This window comes from Notolepis coatsorum, assembly GCF_963971535.1.
Source record: "Notolepis coatsorum genome assembly, chromosome: 5".
Classification (NCBI taxonomy): domain Eukaryota; kingdom Metazoa; phylum Chordata; class Actinopteri; order Aulopiformes; family Paralepididae; genus Notolepis; species Notolepis coatsorum.
Genome location: NC_140169.1, coordinates 138717252 through 138735896, shown reverse-complemented (window position 1 = coordinate 138735896; position 18645 = coordinate 138717252). Strand labels below are relative to the sequence as shown.

The 18645-nt window shown below is 44.7% G+C and overlaps 1 protein-coding gene across 1 annotated transcript; it reads left to right on the top strand.

Annotated features, from left to right (window-relative positions):
- The first annotated feature begins 808 nt into the window (after window positions 1-808).
- Window positions 809-11663, top strand: LOC311229121 (tubulin alpha chain, testis-specific-like). The gene is made up of 6 exons (XM_084315141.1): window positions 809-913; window positions 5553-5775; window positions 8831-8979; window positions 9070-9222; window positions 9320-9847; window positions 10471-11663. The coding sequence occupies exons 1-6, from the start codon at window positions 911-913 to the stop codon at window positions 10762-10764; spliced, it is 1350 nt and encodes a 449-aa protein (XP_084171267.1). The 5' UTR covers window positions 809-910; the 3' UTR covers window positions 10765-11663.
- Window positions 11664-18645: the final 6982 nt, after the last annotated feature.

Genomic DNA, 18645 nt, shown 5'->3' with positions numbered 1-18645 from the left:
GGAACGCCCTACCCAAAGCTGTATGTAAAGGAATGTGAATCCCTACCCACATTCAAAACCGCTCTTAAAGAGCACCTACGGGAGGCTGCAATTCGAAACTGGCCACCGTAAATGCCCAAACCCCCCACCACCTCCTAATAGACAGTCTCCTCCCCACCGCATGTATATATTCTCTCCCTGCCGTATGTATATTTCTCTCCCACCCACCCACCCCCTCCAAATGTACAGTCTCCTCCCCACCGTATGTATATTTCTCTCCCACCCACCCACCCCCTCCTAATGTATATACTCTGTCAGGATCTATGGGTAACAGTGCTGTATATTTGAATACCGTTTATGTCACAAATGTACTAAATACCTGTATGTCCCTATGCCATAAATGTCATGTATGTTGTGTATGTCATAAATGTCGATATGAATTGAAAATGGGGGACCCTGATGTAAACAAGACAAACGTCTTTCTCTGGTCTGCATCCCCTTAACAATTGTGTGTATTGAGCCGTACTGTATTGTACCCATTCTGCAATCTGTTAAATAAAGTTTTCATTCATTCAAAGTATACATCTGAAGCTTTATACTCATGACATTAAGATACATTCCACAATAAGCTATTTGTGACTGAATAAAAACATAATTATTACACTGGATCTTTAAGTTTAGAAAACTATTGTCCAATTATGACCTAGAAAGGGGAAGACTGACAGGACGGTATAACATATGAAAACTAGCCAATTGAATTATGAAGGGGGTTGGTCCATAAATGGGAAGTATAAAAACTCTTCAAGTTTGCGCCAAGCGTCACTTCGTTGCAGACTGTCGGGTGTCTTCATAAGCCTAGACAGCTAACGCTGGCACATTTGTTTTTTTTTACGGTTAAAGAAAGAAACTTTTAAACTCATCCTTTACGAACATGGTAAGTTAAGCGACTTGAGAGGGCAAATAAATGACTTGTTAATTAAACGTTGTCTTAACTTAAATGAATTGAACTGACCACGTTAGACACGAAGTTGTAACGTCATGAGAAAAGTTAGCTAAGTTAGCCGTAACGTTATGTCGGCAACTAAGGCGTTGTTCAGACTGCGGGCAAATCTGATTAGTTTCTCCGATCAATTATGTTAACTGTCCGCACTGTTTATTGCAAGTGAATATATGGTTATGTATGTATCCAGACATCACTAACGCTAGCTGTATGGGTTGCTGTGGTAACGAGGTTAGCTCTACCGATAACTATAGTGTGCTGCAGTCACACAGGCCCGGCGCTATAGCTGACGCCCATATAGCTAACCGTTAGCCAAAGAAGCTATGCAACGTTAACGTTAGCTTAACTTGCCACACAGTTGGTACCGTTATGTAAAGGGAAAGCTTATAAATACGTTAATGGTACGTGTTTGCCGTTAGACAAGTTGATTAGTTAACTTTAAAACTAATTCGTTTAGCTAACTTATCAGCTAACTGTTAGCTAGCTGCCACTCTGCTGTACTTCCGTCCCTCAGTATTTGACGTCGTCATTGTGTGTCGCATTGCGAATGACGCAGGAGTGGATTCCTATACTTTGGAATCCTATTTGTCTAAACGTTTTGTTGTTGAGATCCTTTATCTTCTCTAGAAGAACATGTAAAGAACGAGAATTTTGTTTGCCATACATTAATATAGCCGCTTATTTGGTGATGTCTAGTACATGCATAATTTCCAAATGCTGTTGTCTTCCCCCATCTGTGTTTTTCAGCTGTCCCTAGTCGTCGGCCGTTATGTTATTAAATACCATATTCTAAAAATGACAATGAAATAGAAAATTACATTGGGTTAAACGCTGTAGATGAATGTGACTGTCAGAATGTGACTAGTATTTTAAGGGCGAGTGGCGTACATTATGTCAGATGATGAGACATCATTCAACTGCATTATTCTACATAATTCTAACATAATAAATAGTTGACGCTCGCCAGTAACATATTTAGATTAGATTTGCTGTAATGTAGGACTGAAGTAACCTGTCAACATCTAGAGAAGACTATGGTGACTAAGGGAATTTAGGAGACTGCTTGGTTACAAGCCAAATGGCCGATCTAAGTGATCACATTAAAGGATGTATTTGTCAAGTCATTGCACATCCTGCTCATAGCATCTACCAAGTGATAGAGGTGACAACAATGTCATAGAGCAGAGATTCTGACTGTCCTGTGAATCCACTGCTATCTGTCATTAAACACACCTAGAGGGAGCATTGTCAATGACGCAGTAGACACTTTTTTGGATAGACTTTATCTTAATGCAGTCTCTAGAACATGTAAATATTGAAACGTTGATTTATCATACATTGTCAATTATCATCATTATGACCGATTGGTGATGTACATTTTAAAATGTTGTCTTTTTCTTCCCCCCCCCCCCCATCAGTGTTTTTCTCCTGTCCCTAGTGGTTGACTGATACGGGGCTGATGTATAATGCAGATTATGTTATACAGCAGATATGGTACCAGGCCGAGATTTATTTCACGTCATTAATGGATCGATACAGTCCATATAAAGTAATGTTGAGTTTCTTTTTCCAAATGTAGCCAGGAGTCATGAAATCGTTTTTAGTCCTATGAAAGAGGAGACCTAGGGCTTTCGGTGGAGTGGATGTTAAAATTTCATAAAACTAAGTTACATTACGCAGCTTACACCAGCCACTGTCAAATCTGCAGCTGGCTGACCTGAAAAAAGAATATTGATGTGATTTTTGTGACCATCTCACGGGGCGAACAAACCTGAACGTTATTATTGCCATTCTGTGAACGTCTAGGAAAAAACGGTCTCGCAATCTGGTGAAAAATGGTGGCGCTATGGACATTATACAAAAGTAACTGTACTTGCAGAAGTTGCAGTAGATTTCATTCAGTATTTGCTGCCCTGTAAAGGGCACCTGGTGGTATTAAATCCAGATTTAACTCTGCCATTGGAAAGGGGAGATTTGATCCATAGATGTATGACTTGGCCATAATAAGGTAATTTATAGGCCTGATATTCTATATTCATATTTCAAATTGCATGTCGATGGCAAAATTCAGTACTGTTATCTGTATCAACAAAAAACCCTGTTAATCATCTGGCCTTTATTAATTTGCTTACATTTTTTGTACACTTGATCTCAAGAAGGAGCTGAATGAGCTCAGTGGTAATTGTTCACGTCTGGTCAATGTTAGCATGGTGTTATTCATCGTCAAAATGGAGAAAAAATTATAAATTTATATTCTCCTTTGGTTCATTACAATTGACTCGAGCATAGTGACGGACACAATATTTCTGGCAAATCCATCCCCTGAGGTCCATGGATGTCCCTAGATACCAAGAACATGCAAATGGACCTTGTAGAAGTGGAGTAATTCTCCATTTACTTGGGTATATGTACTTTTAGGTGAATTTTCTGAAAATAGGGCTTAAGAGGTTAAGGTAGAGTGGGGTACAGTATATCAGGTGCGACCTCATTCAACTGCATTATTCTAGACATGACATAATATATATTTAACGCTAGCCAGTAATGGATTTAGTTTCGATTTGCTGTCTAGGATGGGAATAACGGGACTTTAGAAAAGACGATGGTGACTATGGACATTTTGGCGAGTGCTTGGTTACGAGCCAAATAGCTGATCTAAGTGATCACATAAAGGATGTATTTGTCAACTCATTGCACATCCTGCTCATAGTATCTACCAAGTGATTACCATTAGAGGTGACAACAATGTCATAGAGCAGAGATTCTGTCCTGTAAATCCACTGCTATCTGTCATCAAACATGCGTAGAACAAGTGCAGAAACATATTTGCTAGAAGCCCATAAGCGTTTTGTTGACAAGCACACAATCGATGCACACTGAGGGAGACACGCAAGTGCAGAAATGTCATGTTGGCTAGAAGCCTGTAACATTTGTTCCCTAAAACGTTGTTGGCAAGTCCTTGCTTGTTGAATCGAGGCTATATCTCCAAAAACGTTATTTTCAATTATGTACATTGAACAAGACTTGCAGCAACAGTGCAGTTACACATACACAGACCCTTTTTTAAAGGAGAGGGAGAACGAAAATAAATGAATAATTAAAAGGGAAGAGAATGAAGGAAAGAAGCTGGTCAGGTACGTCCGAGTGAAGAGGGGCTGCCATCTAGTAGTTCTCTAATTTGATGATGATAAAATGGGGAAAGAAATCGATCGGGGCTATCTAGCCCATTTGAGAGGACCGGTTTGTTGCTCTACTACTGCTGGCAAACTTGGCACTAGGCACATGTAATGTGCTTTATGTAACAGCCGCAGACCACAGACTCTCCAACAACAAAAGGCTTCACGGTTACACTCGTTTAGTGTCCAATAACCATCCAAAATGACATCCGATACATGTTTTACAAACCCCGGCTCGTCGGGAGTAGCGTTGGGAATGGGGGTCGGGGACGTATACAATAGCTTTTTTTGAGCCCTAAGCTAACTTACTAGTAGCTTAGCTGGTTGAAGGCTTGCAAGCAACCATTACAATTACCAACTAACCCGTTATTTGCATTTTCTCACATTTATTTATAATGAAACCCAAGATGCTCGTGCTCTAATGATGAGGATAAGCGCTCTATGAAAAAACCCACTCCCATTGCCAAAAGAAAGTTTAACATTCCTATAGATATTTATGCTATGGAACTAAACGCTATGAATGTATTACATGGACCATAATGGCCCCCAACAGCATTGTCATTCAACAGACCCGTGGCCTGAGCTTGGGTATTAATGCCTACCACATGGCCCCTATAATTGGACCAGAATCTAATTATACAGACGGTAAACATTGTATATGTTAAAGAGTGGCCAATTAAATTATATTGAGCTTTGAAAAGCTAAGAATTGTTTTCTCCCAGGTAACATTATATCCAGCATTGGCACGTTTCCCACTGTTCCACATCACCCACTGACGTCTGCCCGCAGAGTGGCTGAGCGGACACAAGGGGGAGCCAACATGGTGCCACAGCAGCCACAGTGACTCAGCTGATAAACAGCTGTGTCTGCAGACATTCTTTGTAAATGGCCCTCTTGAGCTCAGGCATCAGCTGAGGCTGATTATCTGCCTGATTCAACCACTAATCTAGATATGCAAAAAAATATATATATATATTTGGGCTGGTAGACTGATCATAGCCTAACCATTAACCAACACTAACTAGCATGAGCAAACTTTTCCTTCAACATTAACATAAATTATTCAGCTCACACTAAATGTGATCGGTATCTGGGGGGTATTAAACAGGTTTTAAATTCATAATTTTCCATTTAAGGCCTTAAAATGAATTTAAAAGTGTTCAATTTCATTAGCATATTGAGGAGGGGGCCAGCCCGGCTGTCGAGATTAGATGATTTGTGGTATTAAAGTCTTGACTTGCATCGCCAAATAATCGGGTTATAATGATGTATGGTAAATCAACTTTTCATTATTTGCATTTTCTAGAGATAAGATGATAAACTTGTTGAAACCGGCAGTGCAGATACTGTGTTCTTTTAATCCTGTTTTCTAATGTTAACCTGTGTTATTTTTCCTACAGCGTGAGTGTATCTCTATCCATGTGGGTCAGGCCGGCGTCCAGATCGGGAACGCCTGCTGGGAGCTGTACTGCCTGGAGGATGGCATCCAGCCCGACGGACAGAAGCCCAGCGACAAATCCACTGCCGGCAGCGACAACTCCTTCAACACCTTCTTCATGGAGACCGGCGCAGGGAAGCACGTCCCCAGGGCGGTGTTTGTCGACCTCGAACCCACCGTTGTTGGTACGTACAACACGTTTCGGATCGCCTGTTAAATGGTAGAACATTTTGGTTCTGGGTGTAAATGGGACTTTTATCCAAAGTGCTTTACATCTTATGCCTCACATTCACCCGTTCACTCACACACCGATGGCAGAGGAAACCGTACAAGGCGACAACCTCATTGGGAGCAGTTTGGGCGCTACGCGTCTTGCTCACGGGACACTTCGACACGCTGCAGAGAGGAGCCGGAATCAAACTGCGAACCTTCAAATTACCAGACGACCCATACTAGTCTATTCATAGTACCTTGCGCCAATGGGTGATCCAATAGCTTTGAAGCTTTTTTTGGCCGTCAAAGCTTCTGGGCCCAAGATTCGATTTTAATTCTAAGCTTCCACAATATATAAAAATAAATGTATCTATTTTGTCTCGTGTCTTCCGTAATGAATGAAACTAAAGCCTTACTTATGGCTCGCTTTCTGTAAGCTTCTTAATCAGCGTGTCACCAATGGTTGTTTGTGAGGTGTCGGCTGACGGAAGCATCTGTTTTCACACAATGTACCTACAAAAGCGGATGATTGCAATTAGCCAACTTGGTAACACAACTTTAGCCATAGCATAGGCTTAGCCTTATTAACTCATTCCCAGCCAACAACGTTTATATACGTTATTGGGCACCATCCTTTGAACGCCAACCACGTATATATACACGCTATTAGATCGTTTTCCCTTTTTTTATATTTGTATTCATCCAGGGACCTTGGTGTTACCATAGGGAATGAGTCTGAGATCGCCAAAGTGCAATACCGGCCGCATCCATCTAGACGGCGGTATTGAGTATCCTTTGAAACCTTGTATCTTGGCCTGTGCAACGGTCAAATGTCACTGGGCTCACTTTTCTTTGTCGGGTGAATGGAGTGGTTATAACTATCTGATGAGACGCGTCAAATGCTCCCGATGCATGATGTGTCGTGGATTATGTTGGCGACACGATCAACACCAATACTGGGACTCTCGTCGAGCAGATAATTGCAATCTTCTTTTTGGGGTACATCCTAGTGAAGGTAAGGGCTACTATGATAACAATCCTGCGTTGATCCAACCATGTCTCGCAACATATGTGTGTAACGTTACTCTACAACGTATGCCGTTGGTGACGATCAAAGCATCAAAAAACGAAAGATTTTAATTTTTTTTGGAATAGTGTGTACAGGCAAGAAACGGCAACATTTATAGTAGAATTGACGTATAGGCCTATTACTCAGCCTTTCGGGAATTCCCCCAGACCACGCTATAACGATACTTATATTCACCATGGTATAACAGGAACATATGGATGGAAAAATGTATTCTTTTTCACATATTGAACGATAGATGGGTGATGTCAAATGGGCCATAGTATTGTATCCATAGCTATAATAGAATAGAATAGAATATAGTTATTATAGCTCTACAAACAAACAAGGTGACTCACAGTCCTATCTTTTAAAGCGTGGCAGTGCTAGAACGGGGCCCGTCTAATCCCCGGTGGTTAATGTGTTGTGTGGCGTTGTGTACAACGATCCTTACGTTTTTCAAGTGATTTGACAAACTCGTAGAGTTGTGATATGCCAATTTCTTGTGGCATATCTGGCGCTTGGCTTTTTGGGTGTTGGCTTTGCATATTTTAAAGTGTAACTACACGCCTGAGGACTTCTACATGTCTGCTGCACATGTCCCTGTTGTATTCAACACAGAGGAGGAGTTAATGAGGAATCACCACGTGCTTGTAGTTAACAAAGGGAGGCGGAGTTAATGAGGCGTATGCCGTTCATTGCATTGGAGGCGCAAGATTTTGCAGGTGGGAGAATTTATAAAAAAGTATTTCATTCAAAGTATTTAAGACGGCCCTAGTGATCAAACATTAAACGACAAATCATGGCATTTTGCCCATGTTGTATGGAAATTCTTTGGCTATGTTGTATGGAAATGCGTCACAAGAATACTATGGATAATTTTTGTGGGTGACTGCAATTTGTTTGTACATTTTGATAACTACACTGTTTTTAAAATTGCGATGAAACTCTGGCTCTATGACCAACGGGAGTCGTGAAGTGAAAAATGAATGTAGGTGAACTGCTGCTGCTCCAAATAAGGCCTCGGATTGGAAACTCACTCTAAACCACATCAGGCCAGATGTCATTGAGGCGCTGCAGCAGTAACGTCTCACTGCAACAAGAGCCTTTCTTTAAAGAAGCTTGATCCGTTTTGACCACAAGGTTGAGCTTTATTAAAAGGTGCTGTAAGTGGTATTTATTTTGTTAAAATAAGTGTTAAATAACTCTACATTCCGACAGCCATCACTGATGAGTGTTTGCTCAGTAACATGGGTCTCCCAGTCCCTCCATTTACATTTACATTTACATTTAGTCATTTAGCTGACGCTTTTATCCAAAGCGACTTACAAGTTCTGTGCGACAAGACAGCAAGAAGGGTATAACTCTATCAGCTGAGTAACAATGTTCATCAAAGTGTTGCGTGTTACAGTGTAGGTTAGTTTATTAGGACAAGTGCATGACATTAAGGTTAGTCGGGGTTAGATTTTTTTTTTTTTTTTTTTTTTTTTTTTTTTCTGCAGTAAACACAAAATACATTTCCTGGTATCCCTTCCCACTTTATCCAATCAGGAGAGCAAACTGTAGTTATTTTTACTTAAGAAATCCTGCCAAGTCAGATTTGCTTACTGCACTGGTCGGTTATTTTACTTGTTTCAAGGACCCATTTGCTTAATTTATTTCTTATTTTTGCAGTGTGCTGTTCTCTCCTTATTGGATAAAGTGGAAACGAGATATATAATATATTTTCCGTTTCCTGCGGAACACTCTGCATCAGTGATGGCTGTCGGGACTGTAGCTATTTTACCATGGTGTAGACCACTTATTTTAACAGACAAAAAAATACCACATACAGCGCTTTTTTATTTTTTAATAAACGTTGCTGCCTCAACTCATAAACTTTTACAGTTATTCAAACTGCATTATCCACAAGTGACCGTTGTGGATACACTAAAGAAATATCCCCCCTTGTTTGTTTACAGATGAGGTTCGCACGGGGACCTACCGGCAACTGTTTCACCCAGAGCAGCTGATCACCGGCAAGGAGGATGCTGCCAACAACTACGCCCGCGGCCACTACACGGTCGGGAAGGAGATCGTGGATCTGGTGATGGACAGAATCCGCAAGCTGGTCAGTAGATGTTAATTCCACAGCTCCTAGTGTGACGTACAAGCTACAGCGTTGCGTGACTCTCACGGATCCTCTTCTCTCTCCCACCAGTCGGACCAGTGCACCGGACTCCAGGGTTTCCTCATCTTCCACAGTTTCGGCGGCGGTACCGGCTCTGGCTTCGCGTCTCTGCTCATGGAACGGCTGTCTGTTGACTACGGCAAAAAATCTAAACTAGAATTTGCCATTTATCCTGCCCCTCAGGTGTGTAATGTATACATATACTGTACATCATACCCGTTTACAATTTTGACTCTGGTTTAAGCCTAACATTGCTGTTCTCTCCCGTGTCTCTGTGCAGGTGTCCACGGCGGTAGTGGAGCCCTACAACTCGATCCTGACCACCCACACCACGCTGGAGCACTCGGACTGCGCCTTCATGGTGGACAATGAGGCCATTTACGACATCTGTCGCCGCAACCTGGACATTGAGCGACCCAGCTACACGAACCTCAACCGCCTGGTCGGCCAGATCGTCTCCTCCATCACCGCGTCGCTGCGTTTCGACGGCGCCCTCAACGTGGACCTCACCGAGTTCCAGACCAACCTGGTGCCTTACCCCCGCATCCACTTCCCCCTGGTCACCTACGCCCCGGTCATCTCCGCCGAGAAGGCCTATCACGAGCAGCTCACGGTGGCGGACATCACCAACGCCTGCTTCGAGCCTGCCAACCAGATGGTGAAGTGCGACCCTCGGCACGGGAAGTACATGGCCTGCTGCATGCTGTACCGAGGAGACGTGGTGCCCAAGGACGTCAACGCCGCCATCGCCACCATCAAGACCAAGCGTACTATCCAGTTTGTGGACTGGTGCCCTACTGGTTTCAAGGTATATCCCTACTTGTAAAAACTCTTGGTTAAACAAATGGGCCATCCTTGTGTTGATTGAGGCACCAGAGAATGAACAATAAGGAGCCGGTACGCACAAATTGAATAGATGAACAAAATTCCCATTAAGCTAGTGAGTTAGGAAAATGCACCATTTTTAGGAATCATGTGTCCGCCCTGCTAAAGTTATTTATTTTTTGTGACCCAGGCTCATTGAAATGAATCAGTGTTGCTGTTCAAGTTTCTTGAATAGTTGTCATAGTAAAATACAGAGGGGCACCCACCAAACTAAGGCCTGCGACCCATTTTGGGTTGACCCATACCAGGGTCTATGGTGTTATGTACCCCATGAGATTCTCAGACTGTTTTTTTTTTTATTGTGTGCCATTTTTAGGAATCATGTGTCCGCCCTGCTAAAGTTATTTATTTTTTGTGACCCTGGCTCATTGAAATGAATCAGTGTTGCTGTTCAAGTTTCTTGAATAGTTGTCATAGTAAAATACAGAGGGGCACCCACCAAACTAAGGCCTGCGACCCATTTTGGGTTGACCCATACCAGGGTCTATGGTGTTATGTACCCCATGAGATTCTCAGACTGTTTTTTTTTTATTGTGTGTCCTACAGGTGGGAATCAACTACCAGCCTCCCACCGTGGTGCCCGGGGGAGACCTGGCCAAGGTCCAGAGGGCCGTGTGTATGTTGAGCAACACCACCGCCATCGCAGAGGCCTGGGCCCGTCTGGACCACAAGTTTGACCTGATGTACGCCAAGCGGGCCTTCGTGCACTGGTACGTCGGAGAGGGCATGGAGGAGGGCGAGTTCTCCGAGGCCCGCGAGGACCTGGCGGCGCTGGAGAAGGATTACGAAGAGGTGGGACTGGACTCAACGGAGGACGATGACGAAGAGGGAGAGGAGTGAACTCTAGCCGTTTTAACGTAAAATTCATTTTCAAAGCCAGCAACTATAAATGCAAAAATAAAAGATTTTCATTGTCATGTCGATTGTCATTTGCACAAATATTTCATCCCCCTCATTTGGACAGATTTAGTTGACTGGCATGAAAAGAATTGGAATTGCATTCGAATGTGGAGGAATTTAATCAAACCATGAAACGATGGCATACCGACCTTCAAAGAGCACGATCTGCAAACATGACAAACCTGAAAGTTAAGCTTGGTTTCTTTTTTTCGAAACGAGCATTGCTTCCCTCATTACGCAAAGACTACCGTAGTCTCTTTTACCAGTTCTAGTTTACTGTGACATTATTTATACGGTCTGCACGCTCCAGTCTGCACACTCTCTGAACTCTTAATTCATCACTAAGGTTTTCCTGCACCAGAAACGACACTGGAACTCATTAGCCACCGGAAGATTAACTGGTACATCTTTATTTACAAAGCCATCGTAAACTGCCCTCCTTGACCACCCTCCAAATATCCACCAATGCCTATAGATTAAGATTGCAGTCCTGCATTCTTAAAAGTCCCCAGAATCGGAACCGTCTTGAAAAGCCATTTGATAATTCAGCACCTTATCCTGGAACAGTCTTCAGTCAACTTGAACACTGTTCCTTTATTTTTTTAAGATCAGCTCATCATTGGCAAGATGTCTGTTTCTGATCTTGACTGTGACTTGACTTACGATTTGATCTACATTTTTATTGTAAGCTGTATATTTTACCAGTTTGTATTTCTACTGTATTGTCTTGTTGTATGTGTTCTGTGTGTAACCACTGCTGCCATGCTTGGCCAGGTCTCCCCTGGAAAAGATTTTGAATCTCAAATGAGACTTACCTAAAATAAAGGTAAAATGAAATACTCTGTTTCTCTGAAGGGTTTTGTGACTAAGGAAGGTGGTGCTGGATACTATGATCAAATCCTACTGATGTGATCAATATGATTAAGTCTTTTATTTTTATGAATGGGTTTATTTTTGGTCTTGGTTTACAGATAAATCAAACGTGTGGACTTTCAAAAGGAAAAGAAAAAATCACAAATGTACATATTCAAAGTAAGCTCACACAAAATCCAAACTCAATGACCGAAAAAAGGAATAGGCTGAAGCACATGCTTATTTTTTTGCCTATCCTTTACAATTCTTAAAAACTAAATATATAAATATACTTTAATATAAGAGAAGAGAATTTAAATATGCTTTTTTTTTTTTTTTTTTTTTTATGAGTCTTCAGATGAGATCCTTTATTAATCCCCATGGGGAAATTCGGGTGTCAAAGCGGCATGGGGAGGAATACAGGCTTCACGTCTGGTCAAACATGCCACTTCAAACCGGTAGTTACTAGGAGCACATACCCCCCCCCCCCCAAACAATTTTTAAAATGTTCTGATCTGTTAAAACAAGGGACGCAGCACTGGGGCATGTTGAAAACACGAGAGCCTCAACCAACGCAGGAAGCTTGGCCTGGTAACTTTAGTCGAACTTCGACTCAACAACCCAATTGTGGTAGGAAAGAATTCCATGGTGTGGCATATCCACAAGGTGATGTCATCAGTCGAGACAAATGCCTTAATGTTTTTTTTTTCTACTTTTTCTCCCATCCCAATTTCGTATTATCCCATTCTACCCTCCCCTGTCTTGAACGTTGTTAGACCATGCCTCCCACTGGTCGGCTGCAATGTGGACGAAGCCTTGCATCACGTGTCCCCTCCGGTACTCGAGGAGGCAGCCGTCGCATCTTCTCACCTGCACAGCGTGATCTCTCAGTGGCGAGGAGTAACGCGTGGGAGGCTCACGCTGCCCCCGTCGCTTCCTGATTCTGCTGTACAGGCGCACCAACCGACCTGTAGGAGTCGCTGTCCACAACGTCCGATCCCCACCCACCGGCTTTCCCACCCCCTAATACTGCCAATTGTATTAGTATGAACGACCAGCCAAGCCGGAAGCAACGCCGAGAGCTGGGCTCGAACCCAGCATCTCCTGCGTTTGTGGTGAGCGCCTTGCCCACTGCGCCACTTAGCCGCCCCCGACAAATGCCTTAATGTGAATTTACTGCCATGTTATCCCACTCAGACAAATAAGTACAATTTATGGTTTATAACAGACCCTTCTCACGGCGACCATTTCAATGTCAATGTAAAATGTTTCCATTTTAGAGCCATTCCAGTGGCTCTGGACTGTCACCTAAGATGGGTGACCTAACGGGAACAACCATAAAGTTATCTGCTTACCCTGCTATGATTTATATAAAAAAAGCACTGTTGTAGAATTTATTGTAATGCTAGATACTTTACATACGTCCACTCAAGTATCGGACAATCACATTTGGATGACGACACGGCTCAGGAAATTGACAGTTTTCACGTGAGTGGCTGATACTGGTAATTTAGGACGATAGGATTCACCAACACACCCACGGCATGACCATGCATTTGTGTGTATATACTACAAAATAAAAGCCTCTATCCATCCACAAAACTAGATGCACTGTTTATAAAATAAACGGGAAACTCGTTTGTGGTCCCAAATCAAACATAAATTTAACTATACTACTGGGTGTCATGAAGAGCGCTATATAAATCCAAGCCATTATTATTATTATTATTATTATTATTATTACATGATGGATATTTAGAATAAAATACAACACTGCATTCACATCCACACAGCACTGCATTCACATCCACACAACACACAGTAGGCAAAAATAAATTTAGTTTTAAAGGTTAGCAGTTAAAAGTGAAGGCTAACTGCATGTGGAATTAATGACTTATTGTGTTCTTTGTTGCCAAAGGCATCTTGTAGCGCCTGCCAGATGTTAGTGTCACACACTTGGAGAACAGTGAATGTGAGGGTTCATCTGGTTCACAGAGCTCTCCTCTGTTCCCAGAGAGCGCCAACTGGCTCTGTGGTCTTTCAATTGCTACATTGAATGACCACCCTCGCCAGTTTGCTGCACTATTTACGGTTAAGATTCCCAAACCATACAGTTATATTAAAGGACACCACACTTTCAATGAGAGACTAATAAACTACTTATGAAGTCTGTTACTTCAAAGCTGTCTAAGCAGATTAAGACATTGCATACATTTCTTAAAAACATAATCAACATTCACAGAGAAACTTAATTTACTATCTAGGAATATTCCTAAGTATTTAAAGTTTTGACAGATCACTGATTATGACGCTGAGTAGCAAAGTCCTGTTTACATTTACATTTAGTCATTTAGCTTTTATCCAAAGCGACTTACAAGTTCTGTACAACAAGTCAGCAGGAAGGGTACAACTCGGCTGAGTAACAATGTTCATCAAACTGTTGAAACTGGGGTGCTGCAGTGTTGAGTGCATAGTAGAGACATACTGTATTAGTATTGTTGTGAAGGGCCAGATTAAACCGAATATATATATTTATTTATATATATATATTTAATTGTATTTGTATATTCTCTAATATTCCCTGATATCCCTTGTATATTCCTTGTACAATATGCATTGAATATCCATTCTAGCCTACTGAACATCCCATAATAGTCTCCATTCTACTATTGGTCGAGACCTTGGTGCCAGGCTGCCATACCCCTCAGACCCAGTTCAAACGTACCGCTCAACATGTACGAACAAGTCCTAGTTCCGCGTAGGAATCTGGCTACCGCACCACTAATGGGACTATTTGTTCATAGTGCGTATATATACTGCGCTACTAAAGTAGGACTTCCCTTTTCAGTCCAGTTTCTTACCCTCCAATAGAGTCACAGACGTAAAGCCTCCCCGCGACGCCACGTGTGGGAGTAAGGCCAAGTTCGGCTTACCATCGGTATTGAGACATCGTGTATATTAATACTTGAATAGTCATATTTGGCACTATATCGTCGAGTTGGACGTAGTCTATTAAGCTAATAATAGTCTGTTAATATATAGTGCTTCGTGCGGTGAGAATACTACCGTAGTCAGTACCCCATCGTTTCGGGCAGAGAACTGGCTGCTTATCCAGGGTGGTTGACCCCACGTGAAGCTGCACCCGAGGAGCCCCAGAGCCGACGAGCGAGTGGACCTGTATACCGGATTATTCTACCGACGACAGCCCGCCTTCCCCGGCACGGATTATGCTTTGTATACGTTGATTATTCCATGGATAAAGACCCCCGACACTGCCGTGTGTTGGAACACCCCCCCCTGGAGAGGACGCAAGGTGAGGAGACGCTCTGCAAGACGAGGTCGCTTCACGTCTCTCCTCCGTGGACCGGAGGACGCCGGCCCACAAAGAGTCCACCTGCTTTCATCTGTGGTCCAAGGATCGCCGGCGCATTGAACGGCACTACAGTGGGTTCACCTGGGATACCCTTGGCCGGATGAGGCAGCCGGATTCTACCCCCCCCCCCTTCCTACTCCTGTCGGCTTACAAGCGACCGGATTAACCCCCCCTAGTGTATCCAGTCTATAATCATTCAAGTATCATTGCTGTTATTCCTTAAACTATTCCAGGTCGTATATGTACCACCTGCGCCTTCAGAGATTGGACATTCTCGATTGATATACCGACGAATACTCTTGCCATAAAAGTGCATACTAATTCCCATTCATAAATGTGATTGATTTGATTAAGTGCTTGCTCTACACACCCTCGCTGTGTAGAAATAAAGACCTATTTCTAATTCGTACATTTGTGTTGGATCCGTTTCATCTACGTGACAGTGTTCATCATAATATATTTATGCCGAGTACTGGGTGGCCGAATATTAAGTACAAAGGTAGTGGTAGTAAGTATCATATCTAGTAATACAGTCAGGGAATTGTACCCCTCAGTTACAATTGGTCCTTCGAGCCGGATGGGTAATTAGTGTAATATTAATATAGTGTTATTAATATTGAAATGGCCTATGATGAACACTCCACGAAACGATCCTCCTAACCAACGCCCGCAGCGCGAACGACGGCTCCCTCAGTACTTAGAGGCTTACGCTGTCAGTCAACAACCTAGTCTTCTACTAACAGTAAACGCGGTAAAACTAGAAAGTAAAAGTATGTCTAACCCCAACGCCCAGACTACCCCGACCATAGAGGCCCCTACGGGTTCTAATGTAACTGACCAAGTTCACGGTGGGGACCAGTGGGAACCAGACATGACTTCACACCCCGCCAGTACTGAAGAAGTAGTCCCCGATGAGTCCCGGGAGGAATACAACGCTACCGAGACAGAACTCGGCACGGAAGAAGACGGGGAGAGCACCGTGGAGATAGAGCTCCAAGGCTCCGCAAGGAGTACCCCGAGGGAAGGCTCCCCTATACAACCGCCTTCTCCCAGCGAGGCAGAGAGGACCCTACAGCAGGCCTTCCTCATCAGCCTGAACGCCGCTGCTGAACGCGACCGACTGCAGATCCAGCAGCGGAGCGAAGAAGAGCATATACGTCTAGAAATAAGACGCATTCAGAGGGAAGAGAATGTGGCCCGAGACCGAGCAGACAGCCAGCGAGCAGCTGCTGGTGCTCTACGGGACGCAGAGCGCGACAGACAGCAAGCGCAACTAATAGAACAGCTGATCAGACGGACAACACCCTCTCCCTCCGCCAGAGGCTCCAGGAACTCGTCTAGACACACCTCCAGGGCGGCATCCCCTAGCCGAGTAAACAACCCTGAACTTGACCAACAGACGAGGTCTATACCCCCCACAGACCACCTCCCCCCACCGGTCCAAGCGAGACCTAGCAACCGGGAAGGAGCAGCATATCCTGTGGAGAGGCTAAACCAGAGACTACAAGCACTGGATGACCTAACTGAAGACGAAGAGGAAGAGGAGGAGAACCACGCCCGACGACAGCACAGTACTCTACCGGACCAGGAGGTCCGGTACAGCCCAGGCTATACTCCCACGGAGCTGCGCTACAGACCCCCGACTCTATACACGGGTGAGCACGACGCACGACCCGCACCGAGGAACAGCACCTGGACAAGCGGGCCATGGTACACTGCCGGTACCAGCCCATACCAAGGAGCGGGAGGAGACTCGCCTAGGAGGCCTCTCCCCCAACGCTCGCCGATGTATCCACAGTCAGCGTCATACATTGGCACGCCTATGGTACCCGACTTCACCCAAGAGAACCGGGCCCAGTATACAGAACTCCGCATGTGTCTGGAGACCATGTTGGTGGATGTATTGGATGAACGCCACAAATACGCCATCCTACTGAAGCACTTAAAGGTACCCCGCGCACATAATATAGCGCTCGCCTACGCGACTTCCACCACCCCATACACAGCAGCGCTGGTAGCATTGGACCAGAGGTATGGGCGCATATGGGATTACGTGATCCAGGAGATCCGACACATCGACCGCTTACCCCCAGCAATAGACAATCGAGCACTGGACGACCTGTCCATCAGAGTGCAGTCCCTGGTAGGGATGTTGGGAGCGCAGAGAGAGAAGGGGAGGCATGAACTTTACGCCAACTCAAATGTGGAAAGGATCTTGGAGAAGCTGCCGCCCGCTCGACAGGAGCGTTTTAGGCGACAGAGAGACCACCGAGACCCGAATGGCCCCGAACCGAACCTCCTCGATCTAGCAGACTTCCTGGCGAGAGAAGTCAGCAGCCTACGGCTAGATACATTCGGACGGAGCACCCCTGGCTCCAGAGAAGGAACCAGACGACTAAATGATGGAAGAAGATCGGTGACTGTGATGCACCAATCGGAGTCAGTACCGAGCAGCAGGAGCCACAGTACCCCCTCCAGAACGGAGAAGTGGAAGATAGTGTGCCCCTACTGTGAGAAAGGACACTGGCTAGCGCAATGTGACTCCTTCCCCAAGCTGAACGCGGAGGAAGCAAGTCAATGGATAAAGTCCAACAAGCGCTGTTTTCGCTGTGCGCGCTCACACATGGCAGCCGAATGCCGCTTAAAGAAAAGGTGCACCAAGTGCGATGGAGCCCATCTGGACATACTTCACGACAGTAACAGACGGCGCCCTTCACCCGCACCATCCAGCAGCAAAGCGAGCGTCATGTACATCGATCCCGCCAGCAGCAGTGGAGCCCGAGTACTCCTAAAAGTAGTGAGTGTGACACTAAGCTACCAGAATAAAGTCCTGGACACTTACGCCGTCCTCGATGACGGGTCCGAGAAGACCCTTCTGCTCGCCTCCGCTGCGGCCCAGCTAGGGCTGCGGGGAAGCGAAACCCAAATGACAATTCGGACAATAAGACGAGATTTGAAGACGATAAAGGGCGAGAATGTCTCATTCTCTATCGCAGCAAGCGGCCAGCCTGAGCGACGGTACCAGATTACAGACGCTTTCACCAGCCAAGAAATAGGGCTGTCTTGGTACACATACCCCGTCGCCAAGCTGATGGAGAAATATGCACATCTGCGCAAGTTACCGATCCCGCTCATAGACAATGCTATGCCGACCCTGTTGATAGGCTCCGACCATGCAGACCTCATTGTCCCGATAGACCGGGTTCATACCGGACCCCGAGGCTGTCCTGCAGCAGTCGAGACCCGTTTGGGATGGACTCTCCAAGGCCCGCTCGCCAAATCTCTCAACCGAAGTACAGCCACTAGATGTCTCCACTCCCGAGTCCAGAGGGAGAAACCGCACTCCTGCAACACGTAGAGCGGCTATGGACCTTGGAACAAATGCCCTTTAAGAACGGAAAGAAAGACATTCGCTCTAAAGATGACATTTACGCCATTCACCTCCTCGAGACAGGGACCAAGAGAGTCCCGGTCAACGGCGTGTTGAGATACGCCACGCCACTCCTGCGGCGAGAAGGAATGCCTACTTTCCACGCCAAGACAGACGCCACAGAACGGTACCTGCTGAACACGGAGCGGCGCTTAGCCAAGAACCC